At 35.5% G+C, this 20180-nt stretch overlaps 1 protein-coding gene across 4 annotated transcripts; it reads right to left on the bottom strand.

The window, feature by feature from the left end:
- Positions 1 to 2559: 2559 nt before the first annotated feature.
- LOC107790515 (double-strand break repair protein MRE11) lies at positions 2560 to 14855 on the bottom strand. Of its 4 annotated transcripts, none has more exons than XM_016612445.2 (23): positions 14571 to 14855; positions 14288 to 14327; positions 13905 to 14040; positions 13538 to 13695; positions 13009 to 13099; positions 11833 to 11952; positions 11688 to 11756; positions 11513 to 11604; positions 11269 to 11371; positions 11064 to 11171; positions 10914 to 10976; positions 10731 to 10802; positions 10510 to 10587; positions 10343 to 10405; positions 10164 to 10224; positions 9145 to 9227; positions 8495 to 8608; positions 8293 to 8370; positions 6862 to 6933; positions 6477 to 6754; positions 4880 to 5000; positions 3952 to 4152; positions 2560 to 3001 (listed from the first exon to the last, which is right to left on the bottom strand). In XM_016612445.2, exons 2-23 carry the CDS (start codon positions 14302 to 14304, stop codon positions 2969 to 2971), a joined length of 2211 nt encoding a protein of 736 aa, XP_016467931.1. In that variant the 5' UTR covers positions 14305 to 14327; positions 14571 to 14855; the 3' UTR covers positions 2560 to 2968. The 4 variants fall into 4 exon arrangements, 3 of the variants coding, with proteins under 3 accessions (XP_016467931.1, XP_016467932.1, XP_075078607.1); XM_016612446.2 differs by having other exon boundaries at positions 6477 to 6739; XM_075222506.1 differs by having other exon boundaries at positions 14288 to 14356; positions 14571 to 14738.
- Between the last annotated feature and the right edge of the window lie 5325 nt (positions 14856 to 20180).

The raw sequence follows: 20180 nt of genomic DNA, 5'->3' as shown, positions 1-20180 counted from the left end.
AATGATCAAAGTGATCATAATAAGGAGGCAAGTGATCTATACTAATTGGTTTCAAATAAAACTTCTTGATAAAGAAGATGAGGAAATGATCAAAGTGATCATAATAAGGAGGTAAGTGATCTAGAAGATCACATGACATAACACTTCATAAAATCTCATGAGAGATTCAGGTACCTGAATATATGAATGAAGAGATCTCTATGTTATGTCTTTATGAAAAAATGTTGGAATCGATATAAAATGTTCGTCGACGACATCTATGATAGCGCTAAATATAGATGAGGATCTTAAGTCTGTCGCGTACAGACACAAAAATATTGGCCAAATGGAAGAGACACAATTCGAATAGAATTGGTTTCATATGAAAGACATGTAATTTTGTCTATGTTGTTCAAATACTTGAAAGTATAAAGTCAATGATATATGCAATCAGTTTTCGATATCTTATTTGTCTAGCATGACATGAAAACTTGATATGCATCTAATTAAAGTTTATTATATGACTTAACTTATATGACAATCCTTGAAGGATTTAAATCGCTTGAAGCATATACAATTCTTGGTCTTGAAGTACCATATCCTAAGTGCTATTTGCGCACATATGTATCTTGCTATAACTATAAGCATGATAATGTGATAGCGAGAATTTTCAAGGTGCAACATATTCATTAGAGTTGATATGGTTGATTTATTCACCAAATCTCTGTCGACATCAACCTTCAAGAAGCTAGTGCACAAGATTGGAATGCGAAAGCTCAAGGATGTGAATTGATTCTCTCATCAGGGGGAGTTAATACGCGTTGTACTCTTTTTCCCTTACAAGGTTTTGTCCCACTGGGTTTTCCTTGCAAGGTTTTTAACAAGGCAACCAAAAGGCGTATTATTAGATATGTGTACTCTTTTTCCTTCACTAGAATTTTTTTCCCACTGGATTTTATTTTAGTTAAAGTTTTAACGAGGAACATTATCTGTTGAATAGACATTCAAGGGGGAGTGTTATAAATAGAATTCTATTTATGGTGAATGTCTATATTTAGAGAGATTCTAGGGTTTATTACTTGGTGGCTAAGTCACTCTCTCCCTATAAATAGAGGGTTCTATTCCGATATAAATCATCCCATATCAATAAGAATTTTCTCTCTCTACTTTGCTCTGCAATACTCTTCTTCTTCTTTTATTATTTTATAACAAATACAAATATATTATGATATTGTATTAGTTTAAGTTTAGAATCGATTTTAAGTTGTATCATAATTGTAGTAGAATTGTGTAAGAATACTTTCGGGATTGTATCAAATTTGTATCTGAATAATGAGTAGTTGTGAGTTCATGAAGAATTTCACAGTTTATATCACAAATATATGATAATTATATATTAATTTATTAGTACTGTGTCATGTATTATTTTGGATATTAATGTCCCATCTACAAGTTAGATACAATTGTGATACAAGTATGATACAATTATATTTTACGCATTGATATATCTGATACAATTCAAATGCAATTATGATACAGTTATCATAGAATCCTTGAATATTTTTTTCATTTTCAGTGTTGTCCGGTCTCCCAACAAAAGAACGATGCAATTGATGATTTAATAATATAAAGCTGTCGCCAATGGTGGGAAGAGAGAAGATGGAGATTCTGGGTATAGATTAAGGGATTTGATGTTAAAAAAAAAAAGAGAGAAGAGGAAAGAGAAAAAAGGAAAGAATATAATTGAATCCCTTAATTAAAACACTAATAATGAGATGAGAGCCTTTTAAGGAGAAACCTACATAATTTGTAAGAAAAGCCTAGTATTTATTAAAAACTACAAAACATAGAGAATATTGGTAAATAAGTTTCTAATATAGTATAGCTAGGTAAAAATCTCTTCATCATATTAAAACTCCGCCCCTCATTCATCACCAGAGAAGCCCACCAAATATCTCCTCCCCTCGCGTGGAAATGACATCAGGTAACCACTTTTAAGTATGTTGTTTAAAATATATTCACAGTTTACAATATATTTAGAGATCACCCAATTTCGCTCGAACTTCAAGATACAACATCCTAGAGTTCAAAGCTCAAAATTCAAACTTCAGGACATCGTGTCCTAAAGTTCGAAAATTATGTCCATGTACTAAATTTTAAAAAACACATGGTCCTTAATTTCAAGTTAGCAGCTCAAAAATTCAGGACACTAAGTCCTAAATTTCCAAATTCAGGATACTTAGTCCTGAAATTTGGGTGAATTAATTAATCTTTAAATACATTGTAAATTATGAATACAAAATAGCGCGCTTAAAAGTGGCTATTGCTGCACTTCGCCCTCCTCACGCCCCTATCTGTCAAAACTAAAAATCCAGAAATTACCTATTTATTTCACAAATAACTCACTATAAGACTACAAGTTCTTAGCTCTCAGAGTTTCAAGACCATTAACTTGGTAAAGTTCAACACCAAATTACTTTTTCTTTTTTGTGGTTAATCAAAGCCAAGTGAATTAATTCTCAACTGTAAAGAATAGTGGAAGTGCAGTTTGGGTACCAAAAAGATTGCTGACTCGATAAATTCCATAAAAAGGGTAATCCAGAAGAAGCCGATCAAAATTGACATAGCTCATATAAGATCTGTCTTCAGTCAGTGTGTGGATAAAGAAAAAAAGGAAAGCAACTTCTGCTGTTTTGTTTTTTATCTTGACATGCAAGACACTTGATAAACCTCACCGGAAGAAACATAACCATGTCGCCTAGGTCATTAGAGCAAATGCAGATCCAAAATTGGATTAGATTTTGAAGCCAACTGTACCTGTAAACAAACAACTACTCCTAACCTATCAACCATGGCAATACAAAGCCGCTGAAAAACCGAAAATACATCTGCAACTCACTAGTGTATATTTACACCTCGCTATGCAAATTCAGTCCACATAATCAACATCCCAGAATGGAACAAATGGTATCAGATGTTCCAGCTACAGTCACCTCCTTAAAGCACCATAATTCCTTGTTACCTGCAAAGAACATTAGTTATGCACGCCATGTTCGACCTAGAAAAGCAAACTTTGCTTTATAAGGTGAGGCAAAATGCATCACGTTTTCAATGCTCAGTAATACAGAGGTAACAGTCTACAAGAATAACCAGAGCATGCATCTTATTCTTTGTCATGAGCAATTTCTTTAATTACTTTGCACCTTTCCTCAATATCAGAATTCTTGAATATTTATCAATACCTACATGGGGCTGACTACAATATTTAAGTTCAGTCCCCATTTCTCCTGTACCTCAAAAGGAAGAAAGCTGCAAGAGTTCATAAATCTTAATTTACTTTGTTCTCCCAACAGTTCTCCAATAACACAATTTAGATTTCATTTCTTCAGAAAAGAGCCCCTGAAATCTAATTAGACATTTCATTTGAAGTGACTGAAAGTATTCAGGTGATCATGCCTAATGATGAGATATAAACTAAAGCCCTATACCAGATTGCAGAAGGGTATTCTTGATCGAGTTTCTCACTTGGATAAATATAAAGACAACTATAAAAGAAGCAGCAAAATTATAAGCACACTCAAGAAGGAGCAACAACTTAAACAGGATAATATCTTATGATGAAGAAACAGGGGCGGATCTGTAGCTTTAATTAAGGGGCACGTGAACCCATGGTCCGTCCGTCAAACTAGATTTTTCATGTATGTATTTTCTAGAATTAGTCTAATATTATGTATTGGCACCCATGCTCTATAAAGATTGAATGACGCACTTGGTTAATAATTTACCCCAAAACAAAAGGATCAATTCTCACTTAATACTTTTTTTTAGTAGTGCACCCATGTTATAAAATTTCTAGATCCGCCTCTGTGAAGAAATATAATAATTTTCAAATTTTGTGTCTAAATAGTATAAACATTGCCTTAAAACAGCTATATGATCCAATCCAAATACTAAATTTCTGATATCACTTACCCGAGGTCGAGGTCTATTTTCTTTCTTTGCCATGTCATCATCATCATCATCTTCTTCATCTACATCCATGAGCATCCTTTGAAGTGAAGACGGGGTGCTATCTGATTTTCTTCCCCTTTTAGCCGCTGTTGTTGAACCTCTCCCCCTTCCCCTTGGAGCAGCCCTTTTGCGCCCTTTGCCCTGGACTGTCTTGTCATCGCCCTAGCAATGGGAGACCGCATATAAAGGCACTATTGCGTAACATACAGCAGGAGTAAGTGAGACAGAAAACTGATATTTAGGAAATACTTTTCACCATCCAGTCTTTGGAATTCTCATGCACACTATCCAAAATACAACTCCACAAGGGAAAACAGATTCAAACTGAAGCGGTTACGTTTAATGTTACTACACTGGCCAGTAATACATTGTTCAGTAGTTCAAAGCAACTGGATCTCCCGATTCCTTACTCTCAATGCAAAAGTGAGTGTACCACGTTAATGGGGCTGATTAGCAGTGCAGTTAAGTGGGCAAACGTGGACTGAAGGGCGAGTCAAAGTCTCCACAAATTATCAGTAAATAGAATAGGCATCCACTGTCTTCCTTGTTACTTGAGTTTAAGTTCTTTATTCACATTTGTATTTTCTAACTGCAATTCTCAGGCAATGAAGAGGAGCTAGAATTTACTTAGTATCACTCGTGCAAAGGTTTAATTGCCTTTTTTAACACTTCCAATCTTTTGCTTTCTATCCTTAGGCAGTGTGAGGAAGGTTGGCATTAATTGTATATAATACAATGTAATGCTCATAGAAGACTGCAATTAATTTGAGTGCAAGGTATATGCCTTCTTTCCAATACTCTTTTTTACCTTTCCTAAGACAGCTTTCTAAACCAGCGAGGAGAAGTGCTTGGGGCAAGAAATGTATTCAATAAGGAAGACAGAACCTACTGAGCTTTCGTCAATAGCATTTGTGTCCTGTTTAACATCCTCATCACTTGAAGGAGATTCCACATTCTCATCATCTTCAGCAATACTTCGCACTGATGCAGATGCAGCAATCGATGCAGATCTGCAGCAACAAAGTTTATGTAAAGGACTTTAATGGCATGGAGTAATTACAAATAATGCTTATATTAACTAAATTTATAGCAAAATTCTGAAGGAGAAGCAAACAGCTATCAACTATTTTGACTGGTAAAGTTTTATTCGCAAAAGCTGACACTACAAAATGTTGAAGATAATGCTTCTTTTTTCATATGAAGATCCTTTGTGTTATGCAAACATTTAAAAGAGGTGACGACTTAATCCGTCTTTAAAATAGTTGGGCGCCTTGTTGATTTGTGTTATATTTTAGCCCGCTCTCTTTCCTTTTTATAATGCGAACAATCAATGAAAAGTGATTTCAACTAACTTCTCACTTGTTTATCATTCTTAACAACTTAATTCTTCTGTTTTTAGAAAAGTTGGGCATCTTAGTCCTATTTATACCCCTTTTCACCTCTTTTTATATTGGTTGCATAAAACAAAAATGATTTCAATAAACGTATCATCGACTCACCATTTTAATTTAGTGCATTCTTACCTAATATATAATTTAATGTTACCTCTGTCCCAAAATTTTCTTTTCCTATCTGACTTCAAATATTAATTGCTTTGGAGTCATGGCCATTTCAAGACAAAATTTAAGTTGTGCTATGATATTTTTCCACAAAATTAATGCTATCACGGAAATACGCATAGATTCACTTGTTGCAACGCAGAATATATACGCACACAAATGAGTTCACTGGTGTAGAATATTTAGTTCCTCCTCTCTCTTGTTGTCCTTCCATGATCAACAAATAATTCCTCTTTCTTTTAGGGAGTGTTAATACTCCATAACAATTAAATTATAAGAAATAAAACTAGCAAATCAAACTTCAAAGGAATAAGAAGTTTAAAGAATATGAAATTGAAAAATCAAAACTGCTATCTATATATCGTAATAATTTGATGAAAGTTTAAGTTTATATAGGAAATAAAAAGCCAAAACAAACAGCAAAACATCAATGTTTGTAAGTAGTAGCGATAATTGCATATTTTGCACTGATCAAAGCAAAAATATTGTTATCTATTTGCTTATTATTTAAGAAAAGCAGCAGAGACTTTTATCTGCTACTGCAACAAAAAGAGCGTGAAGCATCTTATGTTGGGTATTCTTTGTTGTCTCACCAAGAAGCTTTTGTGTGACCAATGACACATGCCTCCTATATTTGCTCAAGGCGATTGTATTCTGGTTCAATCCTGCTTTATATTCTTAGCAAGCTAAATGTAGCTTGGAGTTCAGAAACATAATGAAACTTCCCTTGATGCTCAATTCTTACAACAGCAACAAGCCACATATAAAACCCTTCGATGCCAAAGAAAGCAAGAAACAAGCACAACTCGAAGCAAAAGTTTCTGCATAAAAATAAACTATGGCAAAACTGGGACTTTGTAAAGAAGACTAGAAACAGGGCAAAAATACGCAACGTTGGAGCATCACTATTAGGAATCCAGGACAAACCTCTGTGAATGACGGAATCCCAAAGATGCGTCAAGAGTTGTCTGCTTCAAGCTATTGGAAGCCCTTCCTCTGCCTCTGCCTCTGCCCCTTCCCCTTGAAGAGGTCTTGCTAACTTCAGAAGCATCACGAGAGGATCTAAAAGATTGAGATGACTCCTTTCTTCCTTTACCGGCAGTAGACTTTGAGGCGGAGAGCATAGTGGTGTCCTCATCATCACTGAATGAAACTGCTGATCCTACTGCAGTACTTTTGCCTCTGATATCCTGAGAACGTGTGTCCTAATCATTATGGATCAGATGCCCTTAGATTATACATGCTTTAGACAAATATAATAATGGACATTAACGCTATAAGATCATCCTCACGAAAAAATCACAAGGAATACCTCCAAGGACTGTCCATTAAAGGAGAAAGGTTGATCATCTTTATTCTGTGTAGCTCTTTGTTTGACACGTTCCTACAAAAGCCACATTTGATATAAGACTTCAGAACATCACATAACAGTAATGACATTGTGAAATTTACAAGCACACATAATTATAAGAACAATCAAGAAAAATACATCTGAATAAGCAATTTTATGCAGTTAGTGAATTCACAATCATAGAATGTGCGGAAGAACTTCAAGCCCATCTAATTCCAAGCAAAAAAGAACAGCTCTAGTCAACATTCCAAGACTGCTGCTTTCCATCTTTGGCTAAATTTGAACTAGCAATATGTGTAATTGCCTCCGTTTGAGCCGACTGAACAAGTGACACAAGCACATGAAAATTGTTTATGTCATCTGAATTGTATGGCAAACAATTGGGAATGGACCTTATGGGCCAGACTTGAAGGTCATCTTTAAGACTTTAACTCTGTGTTAACCTGGACAGCAGCACAGAATTGAATAATTAAGAATCAAACTTTCCAACTGTTCTCTTTTCGTTCTTTGGCTTAAGCTTCTCTTTGCAGACAACAAAGTCGATTAACACTATCACATGCCCAAGCATATAAAAGGCATTTGTGGTTCTTTGCTGCTATTTGAGTTCTCCGCTTCCTTCTCTCAGTGATTGTCCAACCTACTTGCTTCGATGGAACAAAATCACCACCTCACCCACCCTAAAAGAACTGGAAAGCAACATGAAAGGACAAAACAGAGCAAGAAAAGAACTGCAAGAGAGCCCCAACATGTTGAGCTGCTCCAACATTTGCACTTTGAACTGACACGTTTGCACGTGATCCATGGATAATATAAAAGCACCACATAAAACGTGGCACCCTGTCTGTTTTTCATAGATCAGGAATTAAGCAATCATCAGAAAATTGTTAGTTCCTCATGCATCTCTTCTTATTTGGTGGAAGCCTCCTCCTTTTTTAACCTGTCTTTCAGAAGCTATTAGCTGGGAATTATTTCTGTGCGCTTAAAACTTCTGCAAACAAATAAACCCATGAAATTCTTGCATCAAGTTCACTTACTCCCCACTTGAACAGATTCAAGAATCACATATCTCAATGACTGTTTGGGACCATAATTCATATCAGTTACCATGAGAATGAAAGCCAATTGCTGCAGGTGAAATATATTTTTTCTATTGTTTAGCTGCATATCTCCCCTTTGTGAGATATGGAATGAGTGCCCAACCTATCTTTCCCCATTTGAAACTGTGAACCAAAGTAAAAAGGGAAGAGAATAGAGAAGGTACAAGCTCCTCTTTAAGGGGAATCTTGATGCATGGACTACTTAACAGAGTCCAAATTATCATTCCCCACCACTACAAAAATAGCATATACCTCATCAGAGGTGGTCTCAAGGTGAAAGATATAAAATTCTTACCTCTAAGCATTCTCCAACTTTTAAAATTATATCATCTTCTTCGAATTTCACTGCATCTGAATCACGAGCTATTTTATTCTGTTAAGAAATATTTCAAACTTAGTACCGCACAATTAAAGTAACATATATGTAGGAGTTGAAAAAAAATGGAATATAGCAACATCCCTAATTACAGTGACTACCGCATAACAAAATGACATACTCGAGTTTCCTCAAGGTTGTATTGTACACAAGAATAAAAAGCCATTTTGTCGTCCTTGTTAACAAAATTGTGCAGCGCAACATCCAGATCGCTGACTGGAAGTACCTCCATTTTCTGTAGCATAAAATCATTATTAGATAGCTCCAAAATATTGAAAAACAAATGAGGACTTTGATGTACTGTTTTCAGCATCAAGATGCATTCCACTTGTGCTTGCTCTTGTCAAATCTTCTGATTATACACTAATTGCAAGAGTCAAAATGTTTTACTGTTAGATACATGCCTGTTCTTTAACCGCTAGTTGGATATATTATGTGGTAAACAAGGAAAACCCCATTTAGTAGACTAGAAGAGGGTGAAGAGAGAGGGTAAAAGAGGGTGGTCAAAGAAAGAAAAGGTCCAGGATAATCTATAAAGATGTCCTACTGAAACTTAAGTGTGCTGCCAAGAGTACGTTCTCTTTCACGTTTACGAAACTTAGTTTTCCCACAGCATAGAGGAACCAAAGAAAACTCTTGAACTCGAAAAATTAAAACATTATATGCTACTGTTTTGGATATATAGTAATGAAAACTCAAACATTGAACTATTTAACAGGTGATCGGGGACATCAGAATGAGAAAAGCTTTCAAACTTGACTTGATACCCACCAAATTGCTCTCAGCAACTAAAGCTTCAATGTTTTGCTGATTCAATTCTTCAGGGCGAAGCCGCTCAGAATCATCAAATTTAGCTACAAGAAATAAACAAATATTAATAAATGTGAGATGATAAAAAATTGTGTATATTACAATATCATTAAAAATAGAAAATAAAAATCAAGAGAAGCTAGGATATAAGGAGAATCAAGGTATCCAAAATGATGGATCATGGATGAATTATCTTTTAGCATTATAAGTACGTATCTGCATTGGAGATGGTAAAAAAAATTAAAAAGCCAGAATGGTGAAAATATCTGGAGCAACGATAAGATATTCTTCTATACCAATCTTCTAGAGGAACTGTAACACTCGGTCTGGATAAAATGAATGTTTCAGTTCAACTTGGAATAAACACTGATATGAAAGTTGAAAGTGTCTATTGTTATATTAAGCGACGGGAAACATTCAGGTCACAAGATACCGTTTGTTCTCTGAAAACTTAGGGGGGAAATTTGAATGTAGAAGCTTATAACGGCCCATATAATCTGTTTGGTTGTATGCATGAAGAATATCAACATCCCACCCAAAAAACTAATGCAATGGATGGAGTGGTCCAAGACCTTTTAAACCTCATAAGATGCCCTTATATACCCAAGTGGGACATTATATGATGCAACAGTATATAGATGGTATAAGTTTCCTTCATGATAAATTGGAGACTATCTTATGACAGTCTAAGATGGATAGCTTGAGATTCAATCTCTATAGAGTATCAAACCCAAGAAGTGCAGAGTCTTCATGAGATAAATGAATTAGATTAGGTCAAGTTAGGACTTATGAGCAAGAATCAGACTGTCATTGCCTACAGAGTGATCGGACGGTCACTTTGGCAGCACTAAACCAGTAAATTGTGAAACACAAAATCCAGTAATCGATGAAAAGCCATGGAAAGGGCCAGCCTGGTGGCCTAGACTTGCATGGCGAAGAAATATAAGAAGATTCTTCATTCCAAGAAAACCGTAAATTACCTTCCTTGCCGGCCTTCTTTGATGATTTTGAGAAAATGAGAATATCCTGCGGATTGGCAACCTATAAATTTGAAAAAGTCATGACCAGTGTTGTATGCATCTCGCTAGAGAGAGAGGCCAGGACTGCAAAAAAAAAGGATTAAATAGAACCCTGATCTAGCAGTTAGTATAAGAAGTACCTTCCCCACATATTTTTGTCCAAACCTTTGAGGATTTATAGTCATAAACCCAGAGTAGTCTACCTGTCAGATCGGTCATCCAAAAAGGAACATCAATTTTGGCACTACAATTAAAAAGGGAGAAGGGCAATGAATACAAAGTGAAACACGATGCATAATAAAACCACCTTTACTCGAACTAAGGGGAGCTTTACAACAGATTCAGTATTAGCCTTTTGATTAGATCTTTCTATCAACTTCCTGACCTATCACAATTAGAAGTCGTTCAAAAGCAATCACAGTCATAAACTTCTCAACTAAAGCAACAGAAATTAACAAATGTACAAAAGGTTTATCATATGATATCCTGAACAAACACAAAGGATTGAAAGATGGAGAATAGACATACTACGCTATCCAAATGTTCAAGAATCGAGCTATGATCATTAGGATCAATATCAGGTTCATCCTTCAGCACTACCTGTACCATGCACCATTTGAAAATAAATTTAAAATAAATCCTTTGTGTAGGGACGTAGTTACGAAAACAAGCTACCTCAGTATAGAGGTTGTGGTGGATAAAAGAAGCTACCTCAGTATATTCAAAAGGCCGCACTGAGTTCAGAGGTATCTTTGTTGGGCGATATTGATTTCCCTATGTAAAGTAGAAACTATTACTCAAATATAAAAGCATGACCAACAAAATAAAGAAGATTTAAAGATGGAATTCATAAAGCACGACCTTAATCTCTAAGAGGAGTACATGTTTTTGTTTTGATTCACCCTCAATCAGTGATGTTGCAACAGAAGAACCTGGCTGAGTAATGTGAAAACCCATACCTGGGACCTCCTGTAAAAAGATAAGCTTCAACTGAACCTACTTCACATGAAGGGAAGTAATTTAAAAGGCGAGGACAGAAACCAAGAAGCTTCAGAATTAGTAGTACCTGAGGGTCCACTAAACATTCATGTTCATGACCCCACACAATAAAATCAAGAAAGCGAGGCAGGAAATGCTCATTTATTGCATTTTTCGGATTTGTCTTTACTCTGGAAAATGTGGCAAGAAACGAGAGCAACATTATTACTCAAACTAAATTTTCAATTGTTCTACTAAAACTTAGCGCAGATCTTAAACATGTTAAGAGAGGAGATTTTCAGTTATTATCATCTGGCAGTATCTTAACCAACCTGTTTTGGTGAAGTACCAAAATGTTGAACCAGTCCGAGACTTGACACCTTTCCTGAGCCTCAGGTCGCATCCATTGCACAGCATGTGGTGTCTTCAAGTACCAAAAGGAACACAATTAGAATCTGTTTTTGTCAAGCAGCCAGACAGATCTGAAAAAGGAACTAGAAACAATACCTGAAACATTCTATTCAAGCGTTCGTCCCTGATATTCCCTAGACCATAAAGAGCTACTGATGTTGAACCCTGCAATGCATGCAGTTAGAAATAAAATCACTCTTCAAATTCGTCAGCCACTTATTAAAGATATCCACAAGCAGACCTTCCTGATAAGGATAGGGTAGAGAGCAATCTGCCCAACACCAGAACCACCAAGATCCATTTTACCAAAATAGTTAACAAGATTGCATGCGGAAAGGATATCAACGGCAGATAGGTTATCCTGTAACATAAGTGGACAACATTAACTCCAGATCAGCATGTAAGAAAGAAGATGGTAACTCAACATTTTCAATAAAGTATTCTGGCTCATTGATTCATAAGAATAATTTTGAGATGCTAGTCCAATAAATAATGTTGGCATCAGCCTAACATTAGCTTTATCTTGAAAGCAGCAAATTAAGAGTTGTTTAAGTTCATCAACACAAAGATGCAGACAGGTCCAATCTCCAAATAATCTATTCTGAACCTTCCATGCAAAATTGAATGCCCACCTTCATGTTTTACTCCATCCCAAAACATAGTTCAATTTCGTTTTAAAAAACTTCAGTAAATATTATATAACACAAAGTCACCACTTTGACACTTCTCCATGCACCTATTATCATTTCTCCAAATCCAATTAGAGCTTTTCTTTTAACACTTCACAATTTTCTTAATGACACATTCAATTAAGAATTAGAAAAAAATACATGTAGAATCAGTGTGAGAGGTGGTGTCATAGCCAGGACAAAACCACCTCCAGGGGTCAAAACCCAAATTGCTCTATGGAAGAAAACATGTAAAATCTGAAGCACCCAAATGAAAATTAGACTGAAAAGAAAAGGGTTAGCCATTCAAAATGAAGTATCTCTTTATTCTACATAAGCTACTAACAAGTAGCTTTCAAGAACCTAAGGTCTTCCCATAGTAACAATTCAACAAATCCATTTCCTGCATTAGAATCAGCTGATGCTCATAGATATTGTCCACCTTAGACAAACGAAAAGATAGAAACTATTAGACAAGGATAAACAAATTCCTTTTCTGTAGTTATTGCCTCTTGTTGTTTTATATATTCTTATTCATTTTTGCACAAATTTAACATCTTGCTTGTCAGCTATACATTGTTTCCCCTGCGAAGGAGGATGAATAGCTCAAGCCATCTTCCTGGCAAAGTTAATTGGTTCTTACTTAATTTTAACACAATCACATTGAAGACCAACAGCGGTATGATCAAAAATAGTCTTGCTGGTCAATGAATAGAATAATAACAAAGCAACTTTCATAGAATCCATACCACACCAGCTGGATCATCATGATTGCCATGAATGCTAAAAACAGGCAACCCCACATTAAAGTGAGGATCTTCATAATTTACATGACCAAACCTGAATAAGATCCACAGAAGATTAAGAATAACAGAAATATTCATATTAACAAAGAAGTAAATATAAATGAATTTATAGGGAAGAGTTAATTGTAAAGCAAATTTTCAGATAAACTAACTTTGCAGGAAAAGATATCCTCTCATAGAACATGCAAAAGGGGGAGCGAGCCGAGCATAAGATTATTGTTTCAAAATTTTCAATTTCCACAAATGAGGTGTCAATTTTCAGAAGGGAGAACAGAAATTTCCCTTCCCATTAAAAGATAAATGAAGAAGAAGAAAGCATATATGGATTTTTCATACTTATCAAAAGGAAAGGAAACACACAAAGAAAAGACGAAAGAGGCATTGGAGGAATTTATGGAACGCTACTAAAGCATCAAAATAAGAGGAAGAATAATAATTACAAGTTAGCTAAGTTCAGATAAATGGTTATTACATGTTAGCAAAGTTCACTGTCTGGTCACTAACAACTTGGAATTGCACAGGTCGATCATTGAGACAATAACGACGGAGAATCTCAATGGCTTTCACCAGTGTTGACCTGGAAGGCTTATTCTCGTGAAATAGATCACCACCGAGAAGCACAAAGTCCACCTGGAGCCAAACTGAAAGTCAATTAAACTCAAATATTTACTAGATTCCAACAAAATCTCATACTTAGTTTTCACCCCCTTTTTTCTAGATGGATCATAGATAATTGGCACAAAATATAAGAATAAATAACTGAGGAATGGCATATTATTTCCACCAAGAGATACAAGCAAATTTGTAAAAGCCAAATGAAGAAGAGAAATTATTTTTGCCTGTTTTTTCTCCGCAATCGAACATATCTCTTCAAATGCCTGAAATGAATCATGCCTACGTACTTCATCCTTCTCCATATAGCCTAAGTGACAGTCTGTAGCAACCAGGATCTTAACCGTGTCGATCTCCTCTTCCCTGAGAAAATTTTCCAATTATATTCTTATTGCATCTATTGTAGACTTCAATAAATTTCTACAACTTCAAAGCAACACTAAAATCTAAAATATCATAAACATAGAAACCATGCATTTATAAAATTCAACTTGAAATTAGTTTTAGAAAAACTTTTATTTTCATATGTTCTAATTAACAGAACATACTAAAAATTGTTATAAACTACTTAACAGGCATTATATTATTTTTCCTTCATTCTTTCTGTTACCTTGAAGAATCGTCCATTTGACCGAAGATTATCTCTTAACCTGCAGCAACAGCAATGAAAAAGGAACAACTGAAAATTGAGTTAATATTCACACAACCAAGTCTAATTATAGTTGAATGTTTTGATAAGCATTAATTATTAGTAACACAGTAAAAAAGGTAATTAAACTGCTATCACAGGTTAAAATCCACCGATAATGTAAAATCTTTTTACAACGACAGTTACATGAAATCAATAGTTAAAATGCTTTAAAACAAAAACCCTAGCTATCAGAAAGTTTTACTTCGATGTTGCCAAGCAAGAATCGGGGAGCAACAGAAAAGGAAGAGTTGCTGATTTCTCGAAGAACAGGAGGAAGCCAAGTTCAGAGATAGTGAGCTGCCGCTGCAACTCTGTGAGTAGTAGCGTGGCGGGGAATTTAAAAGAGGAAAACTGTGCTGAGACTGAGTTCGGGGCTCTGCCTATTGGAATTTGGAAATTTGCAGTGTGTAATTTTATTTTATTTTTTTATTTTTATTTTTTAAAGTAGATGAAACAAAACACCTGTAGAAAGAAAGAAAGAAAGATTAATGAGTTCTTGAAGTAAAAGTGATTTTAAGTTATTAATCGAAAGAAAAGTGGCTCAAGTTTTTATTCTTGGGTATAACTGATTTTTTTGGGGTTAGTGTTAATAATCTTTGACCTAAGTAACGAGACATTTTTAAGTCGTCCCAAACTTCTCTTTTTTATATTTTGACACTTACTTATAAAACTAAAAATTTAACCAAAAAGGAAAAAATACAACCCACCCAATGTTTTTTTTTTTCATTATGAGTTGTGTAATGAACCGACCGGTTGTTTCGTGTATTGTAGTCTCGTTCCCTCTATTCATCGCTTCTTCTATGTTCATTTGTGGTTATGTAAGTTGCCCGGGTGGTTGGATTGGCTTCGGGAAAGTTTTGGAGTAAATTGAGACACTTAGTCTCAAGGTTGGAAGCTTAAATTGAAAGAGTTGACCGGAGTTTGACTTTTGTGTAGACGATTCCGGAATGGAGTTTTGATGGCTCCAATAGCTTCGTATGGTGATTTTGGACACAGGCGTATGTCCGAATATTGATTTGGAGGTCCGTAGGTTTGTTTTGGCTTGAATTGACGAAAGTTGAAAAGTTGAAGGTTTGGATGGTTGAGAAGTTTGACCGAGAGTTGACTAGCTCTCAAGCAGTGGGAGGAGCCAGGGTTCTGACCGCGTACCTGTTGAAGAATGAATCGGCAATTCATTGGTAGTGGCTTGGGTATTTCCTAGGTCAAGTATTCCGCTCGTTTGATGTCAGGACCTCAATTGTCGTACCCGGGCGCCAGTCTCTAGAAGTTTCTGGAATGTTCAATTTGTATGGCCCCGCGGTGAAGAAATAAAGAGATCCTTCTATATCGAAATCTCAGTTGAAAAAATAATAGGAAAATTTCTGTGTTGATACCGGGCTCGGATTTTGGTTCCGGGAGATAAAATAGGTCTGTTGTGTCATTTGGGACAAGTTTACAAAATTTGAGGTCATTCGGAGTTGATTGATATGGTTCGGCATTGGTTTTTAGAACTTGGAAGTTTGTTAGTTTCATTAGGCTTGAATTGGGATGCGATTCGTGATTTTGATGTTGTTTGATGTGATTTGAGGCTTTGTCGCGTCCCGTTTTCTCGCAAAAATGGGTTTCGACATGTGACAACTCTTTTATATGGTTATTAAAAGAGAAGAGTCGCCACCTAACGATTTTTAATGTGCGTTAGGGCACCTATTTTGCAAATAACTCTGTTTGTCACCAAAGATCGAGTAAGGGCTCAAGTTACCTCAAAGAGAAGGTGTTAGGCACTCTTCGAGGTCCACAACTGTGGATCTCGGCCTAAGTTTACACTATGCAGATTATAGGATTACAATTGTCCTAAGCGATCATATAAGTGAAGTAAGTCATGAAATTTAAAGGTTCTATTATGAACACGTGCAAAGAAAATCGGGCAACAATTAGACTATATATATAATCAATAGAAGTCTTTAGAGTTTATACCGTAAAACTTGATTAGTCTATATTTGATAACTGAACAACAAACATATAAAGAAAAAGGAGGTCCTAAGTTTTTTTAGCCTAAAGGATCACCCCATACAATATAAATAATATTTCGCAACTCCCTTGAGATAGGGGTTGCTAATATTATTCAGCGGGCACAGACTATCATCTTCTACTACCGATTACTATGTTAAAGTTATTTACGTAAAGGCGCTCTAATTCAATTCTAGGTCGTATCCTATGCGTGCATTACCTCCAAGAGGCTTTGGACCTACTGTTAGGTGGTTCTAGACTCCACTTAGGATACTCAAAAGATGATAAAACTAGCGTGCATTCAAAACATATCAAATTGAATTGTACGCAGGCAGATTATGCAATAGACCGTTTTTAGAATTAAGATGCATTAGAGTCGTTAAGTCCTATAGGCATGGTTTCTATGTGGTTCCTATTTCCAGCAGTACTGAAACTTTAGACTAATGAAATTGCATATTAAAAGCATTACAAACCTGTAGACATGACATCTACATTATTCGTGCAATGAAGCAGTAAAACTATTCGAAAGCTTAGGGTTAACGGCGCCGATAAACATGCTTCTTACGCAAGTAGCAATATCCTATAGGCAAGAATTCTAACAGTTAACAAATGATATTATAATTTTATACCTATAGGCATGTCATCTAAATGAGGAAGTATAGCGAAAGTGACGGGAGCAACTGATTAATTAGTTAAAATCCTATGGCCATGATATCTAGATGAGCATTAGCAAATGCATGTATTATTGTATCATATATGCATGCTATCTAAAACGTTTAGTAGTAAACGTGGGGACAAGTGTAGTAATTACTTGAGCCAACATGCTTTGACGAGTTAAGTGAAGTGTGTGTGTGATTCCTATAGGCATGATTTCTATTAGTGTGCAACACACTAGACGAAATAACAAATAAGGCATGCTGAACAAAATAGCAAATAAAACACATAGACCTTATAGGCATGTTTTCTACCCTTTTATGCAAGCATTAAAATACTTCAGTCCCCTTTTCATTAATTTCCCCCATCATTCAGTTTTACAAGTTATTACAGACCATATTGAATGATTACAGGGTCAAATACGAATATGGAATAACCAGTAACACGTCTGGGCCTTCATACAAGCTTAGAACTTCATATGGACTGCAGGCCCAGACTCCAGGTGCAGACAATGTTCTTCAGACCTCCAGTATCAAAGCAAGCCCAATATACCAGGCCCAAACAAATAATTTCTTATCTAAATGGATGCCAAACTTGGCTATACAGGTGACAAACTACACACAGAGTTAATTGGACAGCTTTGAAGCTTAAAACACTCAGTCCTTAAGCTGTGACCTACAACAACTCTAACCAAGACTTATAGACAGGATCACACTAAATTGCAAGAATATGAGGCAAGGTTTGTGGTTGTAACTCCAAAAAACAGAGTTTAAGAGCAATAGGGTTATTTCAAACAAAGTTCCAGAACAAAGCATGGTCCAAAACCATCCTAAGGGACTTTAACCAGAGGTTTGAACATGGAAATCTAGCAGTATCATAGACAAGACCAGTAAGATATAGACTTAACATGGAAGCTTCAACATAAGAGCCTAATGAGAACAACTAATTAGTAAAGCTTAACATATGGTATAGTCAAGCAAACTCAGTTTATCAATTAGTATGCATTCAGACGAGAAAAGGCTAACTTTCAAGTAAATAAAGTAAGCAGGCATCATGTGAAGAGGAGTAAACAAGACATGGATTGAAACTCACCCTAGGGGTCTCAAACGATCAGTGAGCACAAAACATCAAAGCAAAGAACAAGTCTGTCCTGTTATTGCAACAGTACTGACATATAGAATTCATATGATCACAAGTTGGTTTCACGGAATAGCAGGTATACATAAAAAAATGGCATAAACATATTTCAATAGGTTCTGGGCATGCATTAATTTCCTAGGATATCCTAAGTCATGGTTCATGATAAATAATGGTCTTGAGTAGTCAATTAGGCTTAAACGTGAAGACAAGCATTTAGTCAACTTAGTCATCTACCATAGGCAAGCATTGAGGCTAATAATGTCAAGGAAACACATACTAGGCTAAGTATTTATACAATGTAATCACACAGTTTACAACAAGACAGCAGGTGATGCAGAAGGGATTCAACAAGAAGAAAATAATTCTGGGCAAACATAATTTCCCAGAAATCTAAACAAAATACAATAAACACTAATCAGGTTCAATTGCAAACTAAGTAAATATCATGTATCACTTAGCAAAATTTCAGAGTTAGAGCAAGCTTGAAGTGGCGTCAGATTAAACACCGAAAGAAATGCACACAATCAGAGAGTAATGAGATTACGAGAGTATAAGGTACTAACTAGCTACGAACAAACTAAACAAAGAATGAAGAACTCAAAAATCTCAGGAATAGATGTGATTACAAAGGAAAAGTGAAACCCCAATTCCCTAATGCTTCAGAGTTTACAGGAGCCTCGAAATAGATCCCGAGCAGTGCTTGCACCGGAGGAAGGTTAATGAATAGAATCCGTTGGCTTTCGGCCGGCCAAAGATCAAAACTCAAAATTGTATAGAATAAATTAGAGTGGGAGAACAGTGGTAGTAGTCGTTAAGTAATGAATCATTAAGCCTCTTATTATGGAAAACGGGGAAGGGGTTTATATAACAATTGACTTAAACAGACAAATATGGAAAACAAACAATTTAAACATAAAAAGGAAAGAAAGGATCTCATGCAGTCAGAATCAGTAAAGAAGATGGAGATATCAAACCCTAGCTAGGTTCAAACATCTGTAAATCAAACTAGGAGTGCAAGAATCGCCTCCTTTCAGGTGTATATAGATGAAATACTATCTGAAACCTCAAAGATAAAAGTCAATCGGGTTTGATTTTGAAAGGTAACTCTTGCCAAAAATAGGGCAAGAACTAAGTAACACCACATGTGTATGCACTATAGCGAAACACCACATAATAGGTAAGTGAATCAATGATTGATTCCATTTTAGGGCCGAATTTAGAGAGGGTTTAGAGATACGGCTACTAGGGTTAGAGCAGAGAGGATTTAGGGGCGACTACTTTAGAAGAATGGGTCTTTAGGGCTTGGGTTCGGTTGATTAAAGTGAGAGGGGGTCTGTGGGTCGTTGATCTTTGAGATCAACAACTGAGATGAAAGAAAGAGTGGGGCGGGTTGCTTAAAACGGGTATCGATCGAGTTCATTAAAAGGGGTCGTCTGGTTTGGGCTTGGGGTTATTGAGCTAGGTTTTGGGTAGCTTAGGGTGTGCGCTAGTGGATTAGGTCCAAAATTTGACCTATTTTGGGCTAAGTTTTAAAGTAAAAGAAATTAGAGGAAAAATAATTTAATAAAATAGTTAAATAAATATAAAAATACAATTTATGAGACTCAATATTTTAAAAATAATAATTGACGATTATAAGATATGTAAAAAATTATTTCGACCCTGAATAAAATGATAAATGCAATTAATTGTGAAATATGGACTATTATTGCAAAACATTGTGTAAATAGCTCAAAACATAAATGTAGTTATATGAAATAAAGTAAAATGTCACAAAACATCTAAATAATAAATTTGGATCATTAAATAAAATAATTTGAAGGAGTAACTAATAAATATTTGAATGATTTAAATGTAAGAATGTCAATTTTAAAGCCTTAAACAATTATGAAAAATTATAGAAAGTGCTTATATGACTCTTGTAAATTGGTGATGATGTAGTAATGATATTTTGAAAGTAAATAGAATAAATTATAAAATATGAGGTCAAAATTGGGTATCACAACAGGTTTCGAGTAAGTTCACGTTGTGT

Source organism: Nicotiana tabacum, chromosome 10, assembly GCF_000715075.1.
Source record: "Nicotiana tabacum cultivar K326 chromosome 10, ASM71507v2, whole genome shotgun sequence".
NCBI classification, from domain to species: domain Eukaryota; kingdom Viridiplantae; phylum Streptophyta; class Magnoliopsida; order Solanales; family Solanaceae; genus Nicotiana; species Nicotiana tabacum.
This window is presented reverse-complemented; position numbering and strand designations above follow the sequence as displayed.